We start from the raw sequence: 20,464 nt of genomic DNA on the forward strand, positions 1-20,464 counted from the left end.
AGAGAACTTAAAAAAAATAATAAAATCACCTAAAGATAAGTCTGCTTTTTATTAATGACATTTTAAACACTATTTTTTATTGTTTTTTTGCTATGGTTACTGTTGAGTTTTAATAATATATATGTAAGCTCCAATTAACACATCTTTATTTCTTATCTCTTAATAAACATAGTATTCTACATGAAATTATTTTGGAGAACTCTCAGTTACGCAGTCTGTACCACACATACTGCACACGCACACACACACACTCAGCTACACAGGGTTCCAGGTAATGTTTCTAACAGTTTGGAATCATTCAAGCTTACTTCAAATATAGATTCATATTTCTAATTCTGGTTATGCTACCTGTTTCTTCATTTAAACAGTAGATTCAAAATAAACAATGATTATGAAGACAAAGAAACAAAAAACCAATAACTTTAATTGTTTTCTATGAGTGCCAGGAGAAAAAACCAAAGATGGTAGATGAGGTTGGCAAATGAATTCAAAAGGGCAATGTCTGAATGCCTCCATTGTTTTTTACCAAAAACATTCTAAAGCAATGGATCATTTAATGACAACGCTTGCCATCATTTAGCCATTTTCTCTCATTTTTCCAGAAGAAAACTTTAAGAGTTTACATCAAATATAATAGAAAATGATGAATTTTCTGATAAAGGAATTTTAGTGAAAATATTTCAACTACAGATATATTTAAAAGCCACTGGAATTGATATCAAAGGAAAAAAGATATGGTCACAATGCAATTTCTGGAATTTACAGACAAAATTTTTAATGAAACTGAAAAATTAGCCCTTATGTTTCTCTTTTCCTAATATTACATATGCACACACATATATGTGCATGTGTGTGTGTACATATAAATATATACACCTGTTGTTTTATGTGAAAGAAAAATTTACAAAATTTAAATTAAAAGCTTTATTTGATCAACTATGAATAAAAAGATTGACAAATTGGTGTCATGTACTGAACATGAACATGCAAAGAATACCCATTTTGCCAAATCATTGACAGATTTATAAAAGCTGTTTATTTTCTCACCATTACTATTACAAACTTCATTTCATAATTATTACTGAAATAATTTGTTACTTAGAGAAGGGAAGCATTAAAAATTATTTATTCCAGGTGTCAAATACACAAAGTATACCATTAATTTTATCATTTTTTCCTTTTACATTTTGGAGGTTATACATTTTATTTCTATTCTTTGGGCAATTACTTTTAAACTTGTAACTTGCATACCTGACCTAAATTAATCTAAAGTTAACTTATATCTCTAGTTTCACCCTAAATAATACAAGGAGCTCAAAATGAATGAACTCTGATTCCATTCTCCCATCTTTCACTTTATTACTGATGATAATTTTAGATCCACTTTGTTTTTAAATCCCCCCAAATTTATTTATCATTATTATTTATTATTTACACTCAATGTATATGTAGATTTAATAAAATATTAATTTATTTTTAACCCATTGCTCCTGCTCTCCATTTATTATCTTTGAGTTCTGTTTCCTTCCTCCTAAAGTTCTTTCAACAAGGGGTATCACTAGTAAACTCAGATTTTTTTTTTCATTTTTTTTAATTTGCTCTCACTCATGAGTAACAGTGTAGCAGGGAACTGATCTCTACAGTCCTTTAAAGATACTACTCCACTGAATTCTACCACTGAAATACTTACTTCATCCTCTACTGAATCATCATCATCTTCTTCCTCTTCTACTTCTTCATGAAGAGATGGAGGTAAGGGACTGAGGATATCCTCCTCCATAAGATTAACTGGTTCTTCTACCATTTTAGGAGGTAAAGGAGGGCCAATTAACTCATCATCAGAAGACTCAGAACTCTCTTCACTTTCACTGCTGCTTGTATTCCTGAAAATACAGAAACAGAGACTCTTTGCCTCTGCTGCAATAAAAAACACGCTTTGGAGACAGTATTGATTTCTCAGGAGGCCCTGTCTCTCGTTTTAACAACAACTGGGTTTTTTAAATGTTTTTAAATTTGTAATTCAAACATTAAATGTTTAACTCAAATGTTATGTGAAATTTAAAAAAAAAAAAAAAGAGCTTCTTCTATATATCTTATCTAAGCATAAAGCCAGTGTCACAGCAATTATACATTAAAGGCCCATTAGATGATTATCACTCCTAGAGACAGGAGAACAACAGAATATGAAAGAAACAACTACAAAATACTAGATCCATAAGAATGAAAACCACTGAGCAAATAAAGCTAGTCATGTAACAAAGTTAGTATTACTCCCCAAATGTTTCACAATAATTTCTGAAATACAAATTATTTCTCAGTGCTAATCCAAGTTCCATGAGTTGATAAAACACTAAATGTAGCATTCTAGGATTCTAAAATTACCTTACTCTGGGGCGTATCACACTGACTACCAATTGTTTTTCAAATGTTTCACAATAATTTCTGAAATACAAATTATTTCTCAGTGCTAATCCAAGTTCCATGAGTTGATAAAACACTAAATGTACCATTCTAGGATTCTAAAATTACCTTACTCTGGGGCGTATCACACTGACTACCAATTGTTTTTCTATTCAGCATGCTCTGTTATACACTCTTATTAAGGTCTCTATCAAACACCTATTGATATTCTAAAAGCCATATCTACCACCACCCACCATCCCTCCACCCCAAAGAGTTGAGAATTTAGCATTCCTAATTGTATCACTCAATCTTTCAATATTTTATAGCATTAAAAGTGTCACTGCGTTCTAATGAAGTATCTCTGGTATGTAAGCTCCTTTAAGGCAGAAATTTGTTATGTTCATTGCTATTTCTAGCATCTAAATGGTGCCTGACATACAGTAAGCATTCAATATCTATTGCAGGAAAAAATGGGATTCTTCTTTTTATTTTCATCTAGGTTCACTATTGAAAGGAATATGTTTTTACATACATGTTATCCTTACACTGAAGTAAAAGCTATCAAACCTCCATAAAAATTTGAGTTTGTTTATTTTTGCAATGTCCTACATCACCATCTCCAGCCGCACAAGCCTTCTTTCTAATTGAACGGGTTAAACTCAGATCACCCTAAGTGTCTTTGCACTTGCAGGTCCCTCTGCTGGATCACTCTCTCTTTCCATAAATTGTTATGATGCCTCTTTCTCATCATTCAGGTTTCCTCAAATGTCACCTCCTCAAAGAAGCCTCTGGGCACACCCTTTCTTAACACCAGTCACCACTACTGTAATCACCTTACTTTGTTGATCTTCATTAAGGACATGCCAAGTTATTGTACTTGATTGTTTATTTGGTTGTTTATAATGTTATCCATACCTTCAAATACACCCAGTACAATGTGAGCTCAATGAGAACAGAGGTCTTACCTGACTTGCTAATTGCTGTATCCCCGGTGCCTAAAATAGTGCCTAACCCATAGCAGATGCTTGATAAATAACGGTTGAATGACTGAATAAATTTTTGTTAAGCTATTCACGCTCTCAAATTTTCCCCCTTACAATTAAAGCACAATTTACAGCTGTACTGGTTTAGAAGTCACCTTTTTTTTTTTTTTTTTTTAAAAGATGACCGGTAAGGGGATCTTAACCCTTGACTTGGTGTTGTCAGCACCATACTCTCCCAAGTGAGCCAACCAGCCACCCCTATATAGGAATCCAAACCAATGGCCTGGGTGTTATCAGCACCACATTTTTCCAAGTGAGCCCTAGGCCGGCCCCCAGAAATCATAGACTTCTTTAATGCAAAATTATTCAAGCCATCAAGAGTTCAACTGAAATGTTAATCCTTAGCACCCATGCTAAATTAACTGAGTTAACTAGTTCAGAAATAAGCACTGCACTGAGAACTAAACTGATCCATGATGATTTCATGGCTGACTATCCAGGTCTAATATCCCCCATAAAATATGAATGGAATGCATTAGTTTCTATGAGTACCTAACTCCATTTCTGCCTTTTAACTTCTAATGTGCACAAACCAAAAAAATAAAGAATTTTTAATATATTCTAAATATTCTGAAAAACAAAGTCCATGAAAGTATGCCCAAACATGTCCCTGATAGAAAACAGAATGCATTCCATGTTTAAAATATGCCGTGATTCAACATGGTACCAAAACAAAAACTACAGCTGAGAAACAGTATATTGCATGAGAAAATAGTTAACAGTCAAAATCTATTTCTTTTTGGGCCGGCCCGGTGGCGTACTGCTACAGTGCGCCACTTGGGAGCGCGGCAGCACTCCCGCCGAGGGTTCGGATCCCACATACAGACCGGCCGCTCACTGGCTGAGCAAGGTGCGGGCGCAACACCGAGGGTTGCGATCCCATTGCCGGTCCCGGTCCGGTATGGGCACAACACTGAGGGTTGCGATCCGTTGCCGGTCACGAAAAAAGACAAAAAGGTAAAAAAAAAAAAATCTATTTCTTTTTCCTCAGACTTTTTAAAAGAGAATTTAACTAAGTACTAAATAATGTTTATCGTTGTACAATTTCAATTTAGGAACTAAATTCGTAAGCAAAATTCACAGATATTAATTTTTTAAAAGGAAATGCAAGTGCCTAAGCAATTCCTACCTTACAAATTTGACATAAGTACATCAATATTTCTCTCCTATCAAAGCAGTATTTAATAGGATAAATGATATATTTTTTCCCATATTTGATTTTTGAATGGCAACATACATCCATATAATCCCACTACTGGGTATATATCCAAAGGAAAAGAAATCAGTCTATCAAAAAGATATTTGCACTCCCATGTTTAGTGTAACACTATTTACAATAGACAAGATACAAAATCAACCTAAGTGTCCATCAACAGATGAATGGATAAAGAAAATGTGGTGTATATATACATAATGGAATACTTTTATTCAGCCACAAAAAAGGAAATCCTGTCATAAACAGCAACATGAATGAGCTTGGAGGACAATATGTTAAGTGAAGTAGTCCAGAAACAGAAAGAGACATATTGCATGTTCTCAGTCATATGTGGAAGCTAATAAAGTTGGTCACATAGAAGTAAAGAGAATGATTGTTACGAGAGTCTGGGAAGGGTAGGGAGGAGGGAGGGATAGTAAGAGACTAGATAATGGATACAAAAGTACAGCTGAATAGAAGGAAAAGATCTAGTGTTCTATAGCACTCTAGGGTGACTATAATCAACAACAATTTCTTGTATACTTTCAATTAGCTAGAAGAGAGGGGTTTGGATAGTCCCAACACAAAGCAATGATAAATGTTTGAGGTAATTAAAAAATAACAGTAGTAATCTCATGTGAGGGAAAATGACTGCTTAAGATCCTTACAATACCAAGGTCACAGGTTCAGATCCTCATATCTGCCAGGTGACCAAAAAAAAAGAAAGTGACTGCCTAAGAAATATATCTAAACACACTTAAAAATACTCAAATACATTGTAAAATGTTTACACAACAAAATATGATATAATTAAGATAAAAGAAAAAGGTAGAGAATGAGAAAATGTATAAAACCTAACAAGTTTATCATTACGCACATAAAATGAGGTAAAATTCAAGTGGAGAAAAAATAATCAGACAATCAAAAAGAAATGTCAAATTCACAAGATAAAATGCATAGCCTTACAGGCAATTAAAATTATGCAATAATTACCCAACTTTAAGACACCTAAATGAGGAAAAAACTCACTGAATTTAAACATTTTTCTCTGCCTACATATTTTAAGTGTTACTTTTTTCCAGATATATGAGAAAGATTTCTTTATAAGCTATCTTAAGCATTTTGAAAGCCACTGGTACGATGACCTTTAAAAGTCCTTAGCTAATGTGCATTTTTCCTATTTCTTATTTAGAAATGTGCATTGGTTTACAAAATTTCAAAAGAATTCCCTTTAATCATGTTTTCCCCCAAGGAAAAAGGTCACCACATCCCTTCTCAGGACTAGTAAAAATGGCTCCCCATAGTGCCAATGCACAGTATGCTTGGTGATGCACAAAAGAAGTTCCCACTTGCCTTATATCTCTGGAAAAACGAATATCTGATGTATTTACTTGCTGATCTCTAGTTAGAACTGAAGGTATTTGAAAAAAAAGAATAAGATTCTTAGAACAAAACAAAATCACTGTCTTTATTCTCTTTTTATTCTTTGCAACAAGTAACTAACCAGTTTTATTATTGAATGTAAAAATCAAATACCTAAATGGGAATGAAAAAAGTCATCTAATCATAGCAATAAAGAATTTCTAACCTGGTAAGTCCTTATGAATAGGAACCTTGTTTTAACAGCCTTTGTTTCTTTGAACCTAGAACATTGTCTGGCCCATAGGCAGAACTTCATAAATTTTTCTTAAAGAATATTTCATAGAGTGAATCTATTACCAATTCAATCATTGACTTCTATGGCCTTGTAAAAGTTACATGATTTCTGGACATTTACAAGTGTTTCCCAAAATGAGAAATGTCAGGGGCATTGATTTATCAATACTTTTGAGTGTGGAAAGTCTCAATACAGTTGAGATAACTAACTACTGCAGTAACATGGTTCCAGTAATTCCCACCACATGACCCTTATTTCCAGCTCAAAGTCATTATTCAAGTTGCTCCCTAAACTGGAGTTCCAGGATGAGATTAATTGCAAAAGAACACTAAATTGAATTCTAAGCGTCCTAGGAACCATGACAAATATGGCAATGGTGTTTTATATGGCTAATAAAAGAGAGCATTTAGAAAAGAGGGATTTTTTTTGTCCAGGTGCTAAATTCTCAAAATAATTTATTATATGCATTATAATATAGTAGAAAACATCTTCGATTGCATTTTACAGTAAATACATATGTTCTTGAAATGCATTTTTAAAAACAGGCTTCAAAGTTTTAATTAGATTTAGCCACAGTGAAGTTATTTTTATGGCAAGATAATTCAATGCACAGAAACAGTTTAAAGAATCCTATAATAGATACAGAAAATCTACCTTAAGTATACGTGATACTAATATATTACCAGCTGAGCTTTGACAGGTCTATTCATCTTCCATGGATTATTCATTTAAGGCCTTCTGAGAGAGTGGTAAGTAAACTTTCATTGTTTGATCAATGAAATGCAGTAATGAAGTTGTGTAATGTCTTTCTTGATTTTTTTGTTTTTTGGGTTTTTTTTTTTTTGGCATCTAGCCAGTGTGGGGAACCAAATCCTTGACCTTGGTGTTATAGGGCCAGACTCTAACCAACTGTACTAACCAGCCAGCCCCTGATGATTATTTCTATCTTTGTATTTTATAATTATAATGTCAATAGTAGTTCTACTACTAATTCTCTAATGACAAAAGTATTGCTTCAGTTTTGTCACAGCAATATAACTCCTAATACCAGTAGTGCATGTTCTTTATCTTTGGGTTTTAAAGTTAGTATTGAAGGAAACTACAGACTCAACAGAACTACTGAAATTTTTAACAATTTTCAATTAATGGAAACATTATTTGTTTGTCAAAACCATAATAATAAGATTAATTTCCGAAAACAAAGTAGCAGTTCTTGACATCTTTGATCGTGTCAAAAGTAAGAAACTGAATGTAAATATTAAATATTCTTAGAAAAAGGAGGGTTTTCTTTTCCTGTCATATTAAAACCAAGGGATATTGAGAGACTGACATGATATGAAACCACAGACAATGCAAAACTGAATTTTTTTACTAGTATATAAAGGAATGACACTGTTGCAGGGATGGCCAACTTGGGCTAACTGCTTATTTTTTAAAGTTTTATTTGAATACAGCCACACCAATCCACTTATGTATTATCTACAGCAGAGATGAGTAGCTGAGAAAGAGACTGTATGGTTTGTAACGCCAAAAATATTTACTATCTGGTCCCTGATAGAAAAATTTTGCTGACCCCTGCTCTTTACTAATATACACAAGGATACCCAAACACCTCAGAGACTGAACCAACAGCTATTGGGGTTGCACTGTTATAAAAAAAGAGAATCAGACTTATAGTCCCATTACCCTTCTCCACAAAAACAAACTGTAAAACAGACCAAGATTATATGGAATAAAGATTATGCTTAAGAGCCTAGACTGAGATACTAAAGATCTGCACCAGAAAACAGAAGAGCAAAAAATGAAATTACATAGTATAAATGATATCTTCTGTATTTAGGTTTTTCAGGGTTTTTTTTCCTATCAAGAATAGAAAAATGTCAATCCAATAGTAGATTTTGCCCAGCATATTATGTTTGACCAATGATAGTTTATGAAACCACTTTTACAATTAAATATATATCTAAACATTAGATTTTTTGTATTATTCTATCCAGGTTTGATATCTATATATGTTTATATCTTCTAATGTTCTTAACAATTAAGTTATATAGCTTTAAATTTCACTTTGAAGTAATTTTAATGGTTGCTTTCTCTTATAACTCAATAAACTTTATAATGGGTCTCTATCTATATTCTTTCTTATTATCCATTTCCATAAATGATCCTACCAAAAATAAGTTATCATGAATGCAGAATTTTGGAAAAAGAGACAAAAAATGTAAATGCCAAAATAAACATAACAAAAATTGCAGGTTTGTCATTATCTTTCCAACTTTCCATTTATGCAGCCAAAATGCACAGATTTTAACATCATATCTGGAATATTTTTTAAAAACTCAATTGATTTGCAATTTGACACGACTTTTTCATGGCTTAGGGATACACCAATTGTCTAAAATGAGAGAAATTACGCAAGCTTTTAATATCAGGAACTTTGCCTAAACTGTGTTGTCAACACCTAGAAAATGATAGTTTGGTAGGATCCTTTTAAGAAAAATCAGGCACCTGGAAGATGATTTCGAGCAATCTCTGGCCACAGTTGAGCCTGAAGAGGTTGGTTCCATATCTTCATTTTGTCTTCTTAGTTCTTTCTCTCTGTTCATTTCTTCCTCTTTTTCTCTTGCTTCTGAAAAGATAAAAATTCTCCAACAGTTAGATTTCAAAATGTGTCACTATTAGAAAGACTGAAAATTAGGGCTGGCCAGTTAGCTCAGTTGGTTAGAGAGTGGTGTTACAACACCAAGGTCAAGGGTTCGGATCCCCATGCCAGCCAACCCCCCCCAAAAAAAAAAAAAAAAACTACCTGAGGGCCGGCCCATGGCTCACTCGGGAGAGTGCGGTGCTGATAACACCAGGGCCATAGGTTCGGATCCTATATAGGGATGGCCAGTTGGCTCATTGGCTGAGCGTGGTGCTGACAACACCAAGCCAAGAGTTGAGATCCCCTTACCGATCATCTTTAAAAAAAAAAAAAAAAAACTACCTGAGATGTGAAAATTAACATAGTCACAAAGATGTAACTTAGTATGTCACCAGTAACAGCAAAAAATTATCAATCTATGGTACAGCTACTGTGGAAAACAATATGCCAGTTCCTCAAAAAATTAAATATAGAATTACTATGTGATCTAGCAATTCTACCTCTAGGTATATACCCCCCAAAAAAACTGAAATCAGTGTCTCAAAGAGATATTTGTTCACCCATGTTCACAGCAGCATTACTGACAATAGCTAAAATGTGAAAGCAACCAAAGTATCCATGGACAGATGACTGGATAAGCAAAATATGGTATTTCTATAACACGTAATATTATTCGGCCTTAAAAAGGAAGGAAATTCTGCAATATACTACAACTTAGATGAACCTAGAGGACCCTATGTTAAGTGAAATAAACCCAGTCCAAAAAGACAAATACTGTATGATGCCATTTATATGAGTAACCTAGAGTAGTCAAAGTCAGGGACAGAAAGTGGAATGGTGGTTGTCAGGGGCTGGAGGGGAGCAGAAAGTAAGGAGTTATTGTTTAATGGGTACAGAGTTTCAATTTTACAAGAGGAACAGAGTTATGCAGATGGATTGTGGTGATGGTTTTAGAAACAAGGAGATAACCAAGTGTCAACAAGGAAATAGACAGTCCTTCATGTCAAACATGAAGAGGAACTTCCAGGAAGAGGTAAGGCAAATACTATAGATCGAGTTCATGTTAATGTTTGTGCCCTCCACTGGGCTGACGTTGGTGAAGAATCTTTAACAAAGATTTTTTTACTCCCCAAACAGAGATATACAAAACAGTCCTCTTTCTGGCTGTGGATGTGGAAGTCTGCACATAACGATTAAAACTTCTGAAAACTTAGGAGCACAAAGACAGTCAGTTTAGAAGCATATCTAATACCCTAGGAGCTGGCAAAGCAGAAAAAGGGGAAAAAAACTTCATGCCCTTCATGTCAGGACTCAGAAGATGGAAGAACCCTATTCTATAATTCTTGTTATATGATACCAAATTTTTCTAATTTGAGCCATTTTTAATTAGGTCTTCTTCTATGACTTCTTTGCAAGTAACAAAAGGCATCTTACCATCAGCTTTAATTTAAGAAAATAATAGCAGCCAGTAAGTACATGAAGCTTACTATATGTACAAGGTTTTAAGCACTTCCTACACATTAAATCCCTTAATCTTCATAGCAACCTCTGAAGTGGTATTATCCCCACTTTACAGTACAGGGATCCAAGGCATAGAAAAATAACTCGCCCAATTAATAAAGGTATTCATTACCATAGCAGTGAATTGAACTCTGGCTCCACAACTGGATCCTTCTTTGATATGACCAGACATTCTAGAGACTTTAAATTATCCAATAAGCACCACCTACCTTACATAATACTCAGCCTGCCTCTCCCCCCACAGGTCTGTAAAGTACTGCTTGCTTATTCATCAGACTATATAGAAACTGTGACCCACTCACCTGTCCAACTATAATTCCTCACCAGTGGATAAATACTCCAAATTATTTGCTTCATTCCAGTGAAGAATCTAATTTTTTAATTTAAAATTTGAACTTTTTTTTTTTAACACTAGCAAGGATTCAATATTTTCTACTTAGAGATGTTCCCACTGTCAAGTGCTGCTTCATTAAAGCAACAACAGTGAAAACAAGGAAAGACATTTTAGAGGAAAAAAAACCCAACTTATTTTTCTCATTGTGGACTAAGGACAAAACCAAAATGAAACAGAATTCAATAGATTGTAAATTCCCTCACAGAGGAGATCATTTCACCCTAAGTAAAAACATTTCATTTTTTTACCCAAAGTAGAACCAAGCACAATGTGAATACTTTAAGTACAAGGTATGCTATCTTTCCTTAACAAAAGTGAATTAACAAGGGTGACCTGTTAGCCCAGTTGGTTAGAGCATGGTATTAAACACCAAGGTCTATTCATTCCCATACCAGCTGCCAAAAAAAAACAAAGAAACTGAACCTACTCCCCAACACTTTTTATTCTTCCAAGTACCTCATTTTATTACTATAGTAGTTTCCTTTCTCTACTTTCAAATAGTTACCAAATTTGCAAAAGCACCTCAAATTTATGCAATTTTTGTCTAAGTTAATAGCAAACTATTCACAACTACCATGTCCCATCTGGAATGATTCAAACAAATTGCAGACTCAAAGGACTGTAATTTGGCACCTGAAAATTTCAGAGCCAATCACTACAGCAACCTCTTAACGAGGAAGAAATGAGAGTTAAGATAAAATGCAACAAAATAAAATTACTAGAAATACGTTAGAATAAATGTTTTCTAATCACGATATTCTCTTTACTCATAGGACTTCAATATTACTAAAATGTTTCATTTCTTAAAAATTTATAACAAGGGGCCAGCCCATGGCTCACTTGGGAGAGCATGGTGCTGACAACACCAAGTCAAGAGTTAAGAGCCCCTTACCTGTCATCTTAAAAAAAAAAAAAAATTATAACAATTCACTGACCTACCAATTTCATGAAAATATATATGTAATTTTAAACCTCTTTAATGACAAAATACTAGGAAGTAAAAAATCAGATGAGAACACTTTAACTACATTAGTCACATTCCTCCATCAAGTATTTAGGGATGTTAACTACTGCGTACCAAGCTCTGTGTTAAGCATTGTAAGTACACAAATTAAGAACAAGGTTTTTATCCTCAAGACGTGAACAATATTAAAATAAACTTATAATAGTTTTTTAAAGTGTTATGTAAGCACAGGCAGGGAACAATTATTATGCCCAGAGGTGTACTGAAATCATTCCTAGAAAAGGTAAAATATGAGGTAGGCCTTAAAGGATAAAGATTTAACTAGGAAGGAAAAATGTTCCAGGTAAAAAAAAATTTTTTAAAGCTTGTCCAATTTCTAAAATTTCTGCAACGATTTCTTTTTTTCAGGATTATTAAATCATCCATTGAAAAAAAATCATGAAGAAAAGGTATGAATCCATCCAAAACATAGCTACACCCAAAAAATACCTGAGGAAAAATAATGTCCTCCACTTTTATCCTCTTATAGTATGACAATTCTAAAAATGGGTCTTGCAGGTCAAGTGCAGTGGTGTTTACAACTAATTGATCACGACCAGTTACAGATTTTTCTGTTCGTTTTCCACTCCCACTGCTTCACTTGACTAGCCCTTAAAAAATTTTTTTTTCAAATAAAAATAAAAAAGGGTCTATATTGTTCATATGTCCTAGACTTACTTACAGCTTTCAGGAACATAAGAGGCATTAAAAACAACTTGTACCATTATAATTTCTAGTCATTTCACAACACATATTTTATTGAGGTTTTACTGTAATGCATTCATCTTTTGTACTAGAGCATTTAGCAACCAAAACAATTCATAGCCATATACAAAGACAATTAAACTCATTATTAAAAGGGTCAAAGTCTCACTTTCCTCAAGTATGATGTCAATGCCCAGGGAAAGACTCCAATACCAATCAGGAGATAAATAATACCCATACTGGAATTCTTCAACTTTTAAAGAAACATCAAACTGTATATCAACTTTCAATTCCACAGTGTAAAAGTAATTTAATTACAATGTTTGGGAGAACACACACAAAAAAATCTCTTATAATGAATAATTTCCCATATAGTGATGAATATTGCTATACTCCGATAAATCATCCCAACAGTATTTTCCAATTACATGGTAAAGCTAAGTAAATCTTTCAAACAGATGTTCAATTGAGATTCATATGTTAAGACTGTGGATAGGAACAGCAGTCCAAGACCAAGGATATAATACTAAATCCAGAAAGTTCAATACATTTCACTTGTCCACGGAGGAGAACATAGTCTTGAGGCAATTTTCCAAAAATTTTAAAATCTAACCCCAAATTCCTCTTAGGTGAAATGCATACATGCTTTACTAAGAAAAATCTCCTATATGATACTTATAAAGTACTTTACTTTTTACAAGGTACTATGCCCAAAATCATAATCCCTTCAAGAACCTTTTAAGGTAGATGTTAATATCATTCCCACCTAACAGATAAGGAAATTAAGGATGAGAAATTTGAAAACCCATCCATTGTTACCCACCTAGTTAAATGTGGGCCTGAGCCTCAAACCCAGGTCCTCCAACTCAAAATCCCAAGTTCCTTCCAATGGATCATGCCATTTTAAAACATTCTCCAAAGAAACAGAATTTTATTTGTTAAAAAGTACACTTACAGTTCTAAATTCAATTCAATCTCCTCAAATAAGTACTGAGAAACTATTTTGCAAAGCATGGTACTGGCAATCACAAAATTTATATAGGTGAATAAGACACTTCCTGTTCAAAGCATTTTGCATGACATACTTAAAGAGGTAAATACAAGATATCTATATTATGATAGTATAAGCATTCAATAAAATGTTTTTAAGTGTTTAAAACATTTGTAAATATGCCTCAGATAGCATGTCTTTGTATCTTGTTTGAGGATATTAAAATTGCTTTTTTTTTTTAGACGTGATAATGGTATTGTGTTTGTTTTTGGCAGCTGGCTAGTATGGGGATCCAATCCCTTGACTTCGGGGTTATAACACGATGCTCTAACCAACTGAGCTAACTGGCCAGCCTGGATATTGTTATATAAAATGAAATATATTTGGTCTTTGTCTCTGGTTCCGGTCACAGGGCTCCTATAGCCCTTGGAATTTCCTGAGTGATAAGAATTATCTTTTGTTATTCTCTAGAAGCCCCTTTTGATCACACTGAGTTTATGCTACTGAGCTACTGAGGTGACCTAGGGTGGGACCCCTAGAAAGCCTCAGGATTGGGCTGCTCACCAGAAAGACAAAATGATCAGATGACTGGGGCTTTCAGCCCCACCCACCAACCTGGGGGTGAAGAGCTGGAGATTAAACTCTATAAAAACTCTTGAACTACTAGATTTAATAAGCTTTAGCATTGCTGAACATGTGGAGCTTGCTGGAGGGGTTGATGCACCCAGAAAGGGCATGGATGCTCTGCACCTCCCCCACCCCATAACTTGCCGGATGCATCACTACATCTGGCTGTTCATCTGTATCTTGTAAAATATCCTTTATAATAAACCAGTAAACATAAGTAAAGAGTTTCCCTGCGTTCTGTAAGCCATCCTACCAAATTATTGAACTGAGGAGGGGAGTCTTGGGGAGTCAGTTGGTCAGAGGCACAGGTCACAACATGGGACCCTCAATTAGCATCTGAAGTAGGGGCAGTCTTATGGCAGTCTCCAGGTAGATAGTGACAGAATTGAATTGAGTTATTGGACACTCAGCTGGTGTATGCTGAAGAACTGCTTGATAAACATGGGACCCTCAATTAGCATCTGAAGTAGGGGCAGTCTTATGGCAGTCTCCAGGTAGACAGTGACAGAATTGAATTGAGTTATTGGACACTCAGCTGGTGTATGCTGAAGAACTGCTTGATGTGCAGGGAAAAACTCTCACACATCTGGTATCAGAAGTGAAGTACTGACTGGACTGTGTGAGAGTAGGAAAAACAGTATGGTTTTTTTTTTGGCTAAGTTTTTTTAAAAAGGATTCTTATCACATTAAGACATATACACAAATATTTCAGTGAAATGATATGACCAGGATTTGCTTCAACATGGCGTGAGAGGGAAAATAAATGGAAATAAAACTAGCCATGAATTGTTACAGTACTTAAATCTAACTGAAAGGTACATGGTAGTTCATTATTCTATTTTTTATTTGAAATTTCACATAATTAATAAAGGTCTTTTTAAAATAGACGTGTATGTAGGAAGCTGTCTTTCTACCACAAAAGTTTTTCTTCAAAAGACCAAAAATACTTCATGTCAACCTCACTGCCCAAATAGTAGATATTGCTGCTATGCAATTTATCATTTTCAAACCAACAATGACAAATACCATAACAACATTCATTTAAGTTAAATTTTTCCAGGAGTCCTGTCTATCTGATTGCTAGCCCCTTTTGCTCTACCAAGTTACATCTATCCCATCTCCAGTGTAAGAATGATCTGAATCAGATTCAAAGAAAGCAGAAGAGTCCAATTTCCTCTGAAGACCCTGAAGTGGTACCTAGAATTGCCAACCTTCTGGTATCAAACCAGTCTGGAAATTAAGGTTAAACGTCTGATACAACTCATTAAAGCAGGGGTTCGATATCAGCAGCCACATTCACTGTCTCAATTTTCTATACTGTCTGGGTCAACCGTCAGTGGTGTATACAGCTCTGAGAACCACCTGGGGCCCAGCCTTCCAAATACTGGTTCAGCTGTAAGCAGGAAAGAAAAAAATGAAATCAGAGTCAGACAGAGGTGGGAGGAGAGGTAATAAAGAAACTGCTATTCTGAATCCAAAATTTACTGAGAATCCTTGTTTGTTCACGGAACACAACTTTAAAAGATTTTAGTACTCAGACCTTCTTATCCTATTGAGATGTAACTTTTACCATGTTTAAAAAGAAAAGGAAAAGAGAAAAAAAAATGCCTTCAAATTCTGTTTCCAAAGGAACCAACCATTTGGCTTTGAAATTTTTTTTTTAATTTTTTCTATTTTATAACTGTTAACATACTTGTATAGGGTATATACAGCTTTTAAACCAATAAAAGAGCAAATACCTAAATTTCTTACCCAGTGTTTTCCGACTTCTTTCCACAGCTGTTCTTCGAGTTTGTTCAAACATTGCTTCCAAGTCAAATGTACGAGCTTTTTTCCCTAAAATAGGAACAAGTGGCAGACTGTGATTGTCCTACAATAAGCCGGTCAAACTTTAGGTACTCAATACTTACTGAATGATCACTAACCACTGCCTAGTTTACAGCATGGCTCCAAGATAACCACAAAATATCAAGGAAGAAAGAGTTTAGTTCAAACAGAATTTTTAATGACAATCTCATCCCTAAAAAACAGTAACCAGCCAACTTTCCCATCCTTCTCTAATTCATCTAAATCTCTTCCCCTTGAAACAACAACACCGGTGGCAGGCAGAATGAAGAATGTCCATACCTTAATCCCTAGAACCTATGAATATTTTACAGTATATGGCAAAAGAGACTTCACAGATGTAATTAAATTTATGGACTTAAAAATAGGGAGATTATCCTGGTCAGCCCAATCTAATCACGGGAGCCCTTAAGAGCAAAGATGCAGAACAGATAATGACAGAAATCAGATAGAACATGAGAAGGACTCAAAGCACCACAGTTGGTTTGATGATAAAGGAGGCAACATGAGTAATGCAGATTCTTTAAGGAGCTAAGAGACAGCCTGAGAGCCAGGGAAGAAATAGGGACCTCAGCTCTACTGTAATAAAGTTTATATTTCTGAATAAAGTAGTCCCTCTTCCCTACCCTACAGAAACACACGTAAAAATCTCTATACAAAAGGAAATAAAAGAGTTATTAATAAAAAGTTAATTCTAGCATTATTTTAAAAAGTTAAAATTATAAACTACCTAGGGATACCAAAGCTTTCAATATTCTAAAAAAAGAATAAGTAAAAAAAATTTAGTTAAGTTAAAAAGTTCTTTAAAAAGGAACTATGTAGGGAAAAGTTAAAGATATTACCAATTATGGCACTTCCATTAGTATACTGATCAGCTATTAAAAATCATGTTTTAGAAGAGCATTTTACACTACGAAAAAGACTTCAAAATAGTGTGTTTAAGAATAATATAACTTTACATATTAAGTATTACCTTAAATTAATAAATGCATAACAGAAAAGACTGAAAAACAAATTAAATTTTAAGTCTTCATTTCCAGATCATGAGATTATGAATGATTTTACTTTCTTCCTTGTAATTTGTGTTCTCTAGATTTTCTGCTATTAATAAGTGTAACTTTTGAAATTAGTGGAAAAGTTTTAAAAAACAGCTGAAATAAAAATAAGTACTATAATTACCCTTTTGGAGATGTGACTACCTACACAAGAGATAGTAAATACGTGGCTCAAGACATTAGCTGAATGAATGAATGAATAGACATAGACACATTAGCCTGACATTTGTTCTTTCCAAGACCCAAGAGAAAAGGGGTGGACAATTTACACATGATTTTTACTGATAACGTATCTCTGTTTGAGACCTTTATCTCATAATGTGCCATGACTAGGGTCTACAGAGGGACTGAAGTGAAGATTCTGAAGAAAAGAGACTTGAATCACAAAGAACTGAGTACCCATTACATAATATTACTTAAGGGCCCATTTGTTGCCAAAAGGGTAAATTATTTAAGAACTATTTTAGTCCTTCGCTCTCAGTCTCAGGACGCAAAAAGACAACTCCCTCCACCAACAAAGATACTCCTGCAAGTGGGACACAAAAGCGATCCTTCTTTCTCCCAAGGTCTCTGGTAAATGTCGCTTGAACTGGTCCCAAACAGATAAGAAGTCAGAAGACGAATGGAGAAGAGTGTCGAGAAACCGCAAAGTATACACGGGAGCTAAAGGACCTCAGAGTTGGGACAGCGGAAGGTGTGGGGCAGAAGTGACGGCTCAACCTCCCCTCCCAACTTGCGACTTCTAAAACCTCTGCAAAAAGAGACACGGCTCTGCCTTCACTCACCGAATCCCGTGAAGCCCATGGTGACCGCCAGCTGCGGGTCGGGTCCCGACGCGTCTGAACCTGTCACTGGGGCAAAAGAAGAGATAGGAGGCCTTGTTAGGGCAGCGCCCCTGGCTCCCCCGGCACAGCCCACCCTGCCTGGTCTCGCCTCACGGAACCCACCTTCGCTGGGCCCTGAGCCCTCCATCCCGGCCCGCTCACGCCAGAACGAGAAACTGCTGCAGCCCAAACAGCGGCAGCACACTCGCGGCAAACCCGGAAGGAAGTATGGTCTCCGAGCGTCAGCGTCCCCCAGCAACGCCAAGAGCGGCGCCTTCTGCGGAAGGACTGTGGCTCCTGGTGCAGCGCAGCCCAAGCGGGCGGGAGGGGAAGCGCCGCCGAAGCCGCCTCCCAACACAATTGACTGGAGGGGAAGCGTTTCTTTAACACCCTTCACTTCCTAAAACGCGTTTACCGCCAAGGTGACAATCCTCACAGAATTCTAAAATGAAGTCAACAAACTCTTTTTTGCGTTTTATCCTCCTCTATGAAGAAACTCCTTCAGTTTTATTCTTTATGAGGAAACTCCCTCAAAAGAACTCTTTAGAGTATATTTTAAGGAAGATACTAAATGACTGAAGAGCATTCAGGAGGAAGGCAAAAAGACCTGATGGCTAAAGGAGTTCTCAGATGTGATCCAGAGATCTTTTCTTTTAAAAAAAGCCAAAAGAAAAAAAGGTTGGCCCGTTAGCTCAGTTGGCTAGAGCACAGCCTTTAACAGCAAGGTTCGGGTTTGTATCCCGGTACCAGCCAGACACCAAAAGGAAAAAAATGTCAGAAAATGCTCTAACTCATGTTCGCTGACCATTAGCCATGTTTGGTTACAGAGGAAGGGTTCCCAAAACACTTTATTCGTATATTTATTATATTTTCCCCAAAACATTTTATTCACATATTTATTATATTTTCTTCTTTCTTTTTTCTATTTAGTTTGTGTTTAATGCAAATCAATTCCATAACATGAGGTTACTATGAATCAAAGCATAAATACACAAACACAATATACAGTTCAAAATACATGTACAGCATTCAGGTATGAAGCAGAAGAGAGTGTTCATTCACACACATGGTAGCTTCCAATCTGTTCGATCAGGTCGTTCCTGCTTAGGTTTCTAAGGATGGGGAAAAAATGACTTTGGTTATCAAGACTACTGTGGCTATATTTAGATACTAAAACATCTAAGCATCATGTGTGACCATGCAAACGAATTCTTAAAAAGGTTTCTGTGTGTCAAGGCAGTTGTAAAAGATTTACTGCAGAAATGGGCATGGGACCAGGTTCTAACTATCTAAAAATATTGACTGTTATAACAAAAAGTGTTCCAAATGTGGCTATTCTGATCCATAGCTTTAAAAAAAAATTTACAGAAAGAGTATAAAAGTTTTTGTGCATCTAATGCAAGTTAGCTTCCAGTCTTCACTTCCCAAATACTTGATTTACAGTTTTGGCTCCTTCACATATTTGCCTTTTTAATTTCAAAATGTATTATTTTACCTTACAAATAGATCATTTTTTAAATTGTAAAAAGCATGCAACATATGCAGAAATAAAAAGCAGCACTTTGAAACAGTTGAGGTTAATGCAATTCTACTCTTTGGAATCAGTTGAGCTAAATGAATCTGGTGCTCTTGTTGAATGGAAATAGTGATGTGAAAAGCCTGCCAGATAAGCAAGAGTTACTCCTGACTTGGGGATAGATTTTATCCATTGTTGACCTGGCACATGTCAATTACTACATAAAAGGTCAAATGCAATGTCAAATCCAAAGCCTCAGAGGAAAAACAGTTCAGTTCCCAAGACAACAGTGGTAGCTAAACAATGCAAAACTTCACCTAGAGTATATCGGCATTAAACTAGTACTGCTGAAACAATACATTGAGGATTTACAATAACAACTGAAATTCCTTCTAATGTACATGTAAATAGAATCATGGAAGCTTTTTATATTACCTGTTTTATGGCCTTACAGATTTAATGAACCAAATGAAAACTAAATCTCCATTCCACATCCCATCCTTTATCTCTAGATAAAATCTGTTCTTATTTTCAAGGTAGAGTTTTAAGTGTCCATATTTCTTAAGCCACATTCAAGTAAATCATGTCTTAACTAATTTTGGATGTTGTCTGTCTTCCTCTTCTACATGAAATTCCAGCAGATTTAATATTGGCGTTCATCATCTAGTCAAGCCCTTCACTTGTTCTTCCAACCAATCAAATTTGGGATTCTCAACATTTTCTGTGTCAATAAAATAAGGTGTGGAATTAGTAGATTTGATGAAGACCTGCTTTTTCCTCGCCACCCTGGACTTCTAGATGCCATTTGGATTGGGTTCAGAAGATGGGGAAGTATAGACGTTTCTTGGCCCCAGTCTCTTAACAGTAGAGACATAGGGCCGGCCCGGTGGCGCACTGGATAGTGCATCGCTTGGGAAGCGCGGCGGCGCTCCCGCCCGAGGGTTTGGATCCCACATACAGACCGGTTCCCGCTCACTGGCTGAGCGAGGCGCAGGAGCAATGCCAAGGGTTGCGATCCCGTTGCCGGTCCCCGGTCCGGTA

At 35.5% G+C, this 20,464-nt stretch overlaps 1 protein-coding gene across 1 annotated transcript; it reads right to left on the reverse strand.

The window, feature by feature from the left end:
- Positions 1-1,489: 1,489 nt before the first annotated feature.
- On the reverse strand, positions 1,490-18,128 carry LOC103598369 (WD repeat-containing protein 70-like). The gene is made up of 5 exons (XM_008582359.1): positions 18,031-18,128; positions 17,869-17,934; positions 15,936-16,019; positions 8,807-8,927; positions 1,490-1,883 (listed from the first exon to the last, which is right to left on the reverse strand). Exons 1-5 carry the CDS (start codon positions 18,053-18,055, stop codon positions 1,568-1,570), a joined length of 612 nt encoding a protein of 203 aa, XP_008580581.1. The 5' UTR covers positions 18,056-18,128; the 3' UTR covers positions 1,490-1,567.
- Between the last annotated feature and the right edge of the window lie 2,336 nt (positions 18,129-20,464).

The sequence above is a fragment of the Galeopterus variegatus genome, unplaced genomic scaffold (assembly GCF_000696425.1).
Source record: "Galeopterus variegatus unplaced genomic scaffold, G_variegatus-3.0.2 Scaffold2590, whole genome shotgun sequence".
Lineage (NCBI taxonomy): Eukaryota > Metazoa > Chordata > Mammalia > Dermoptera > Cynocephalidae > Galeopterus > Galeopterus variegatus.

What these genes read in the sequence shown, in the direction of transcription:
- LOC103598369 (XM_008582359.1), bottom strand. Translation starts at nt 18,055, where the DNA reads ATGGAGGGCTCAGGGCCCAGCGAAG. An exon ending in CATGGGCTTCACGGGATTCG is followed by an intron (nt 16,020 to 17,868) that starts GTGAGTGAAGGC and finishes TTCCTATTTTAG; the next exon opens with GGAAAAAAGCTCGTACATTT. An exon ending in AAGAAGTCGGAAAACACTGG is followed by an intron (nt 8,928 to 15,935) that starts GTAAGAAATTTA and finishes TTATCTTTTCAG; the next exon opens with AAGCAAGAGAAAAAGAGGAA.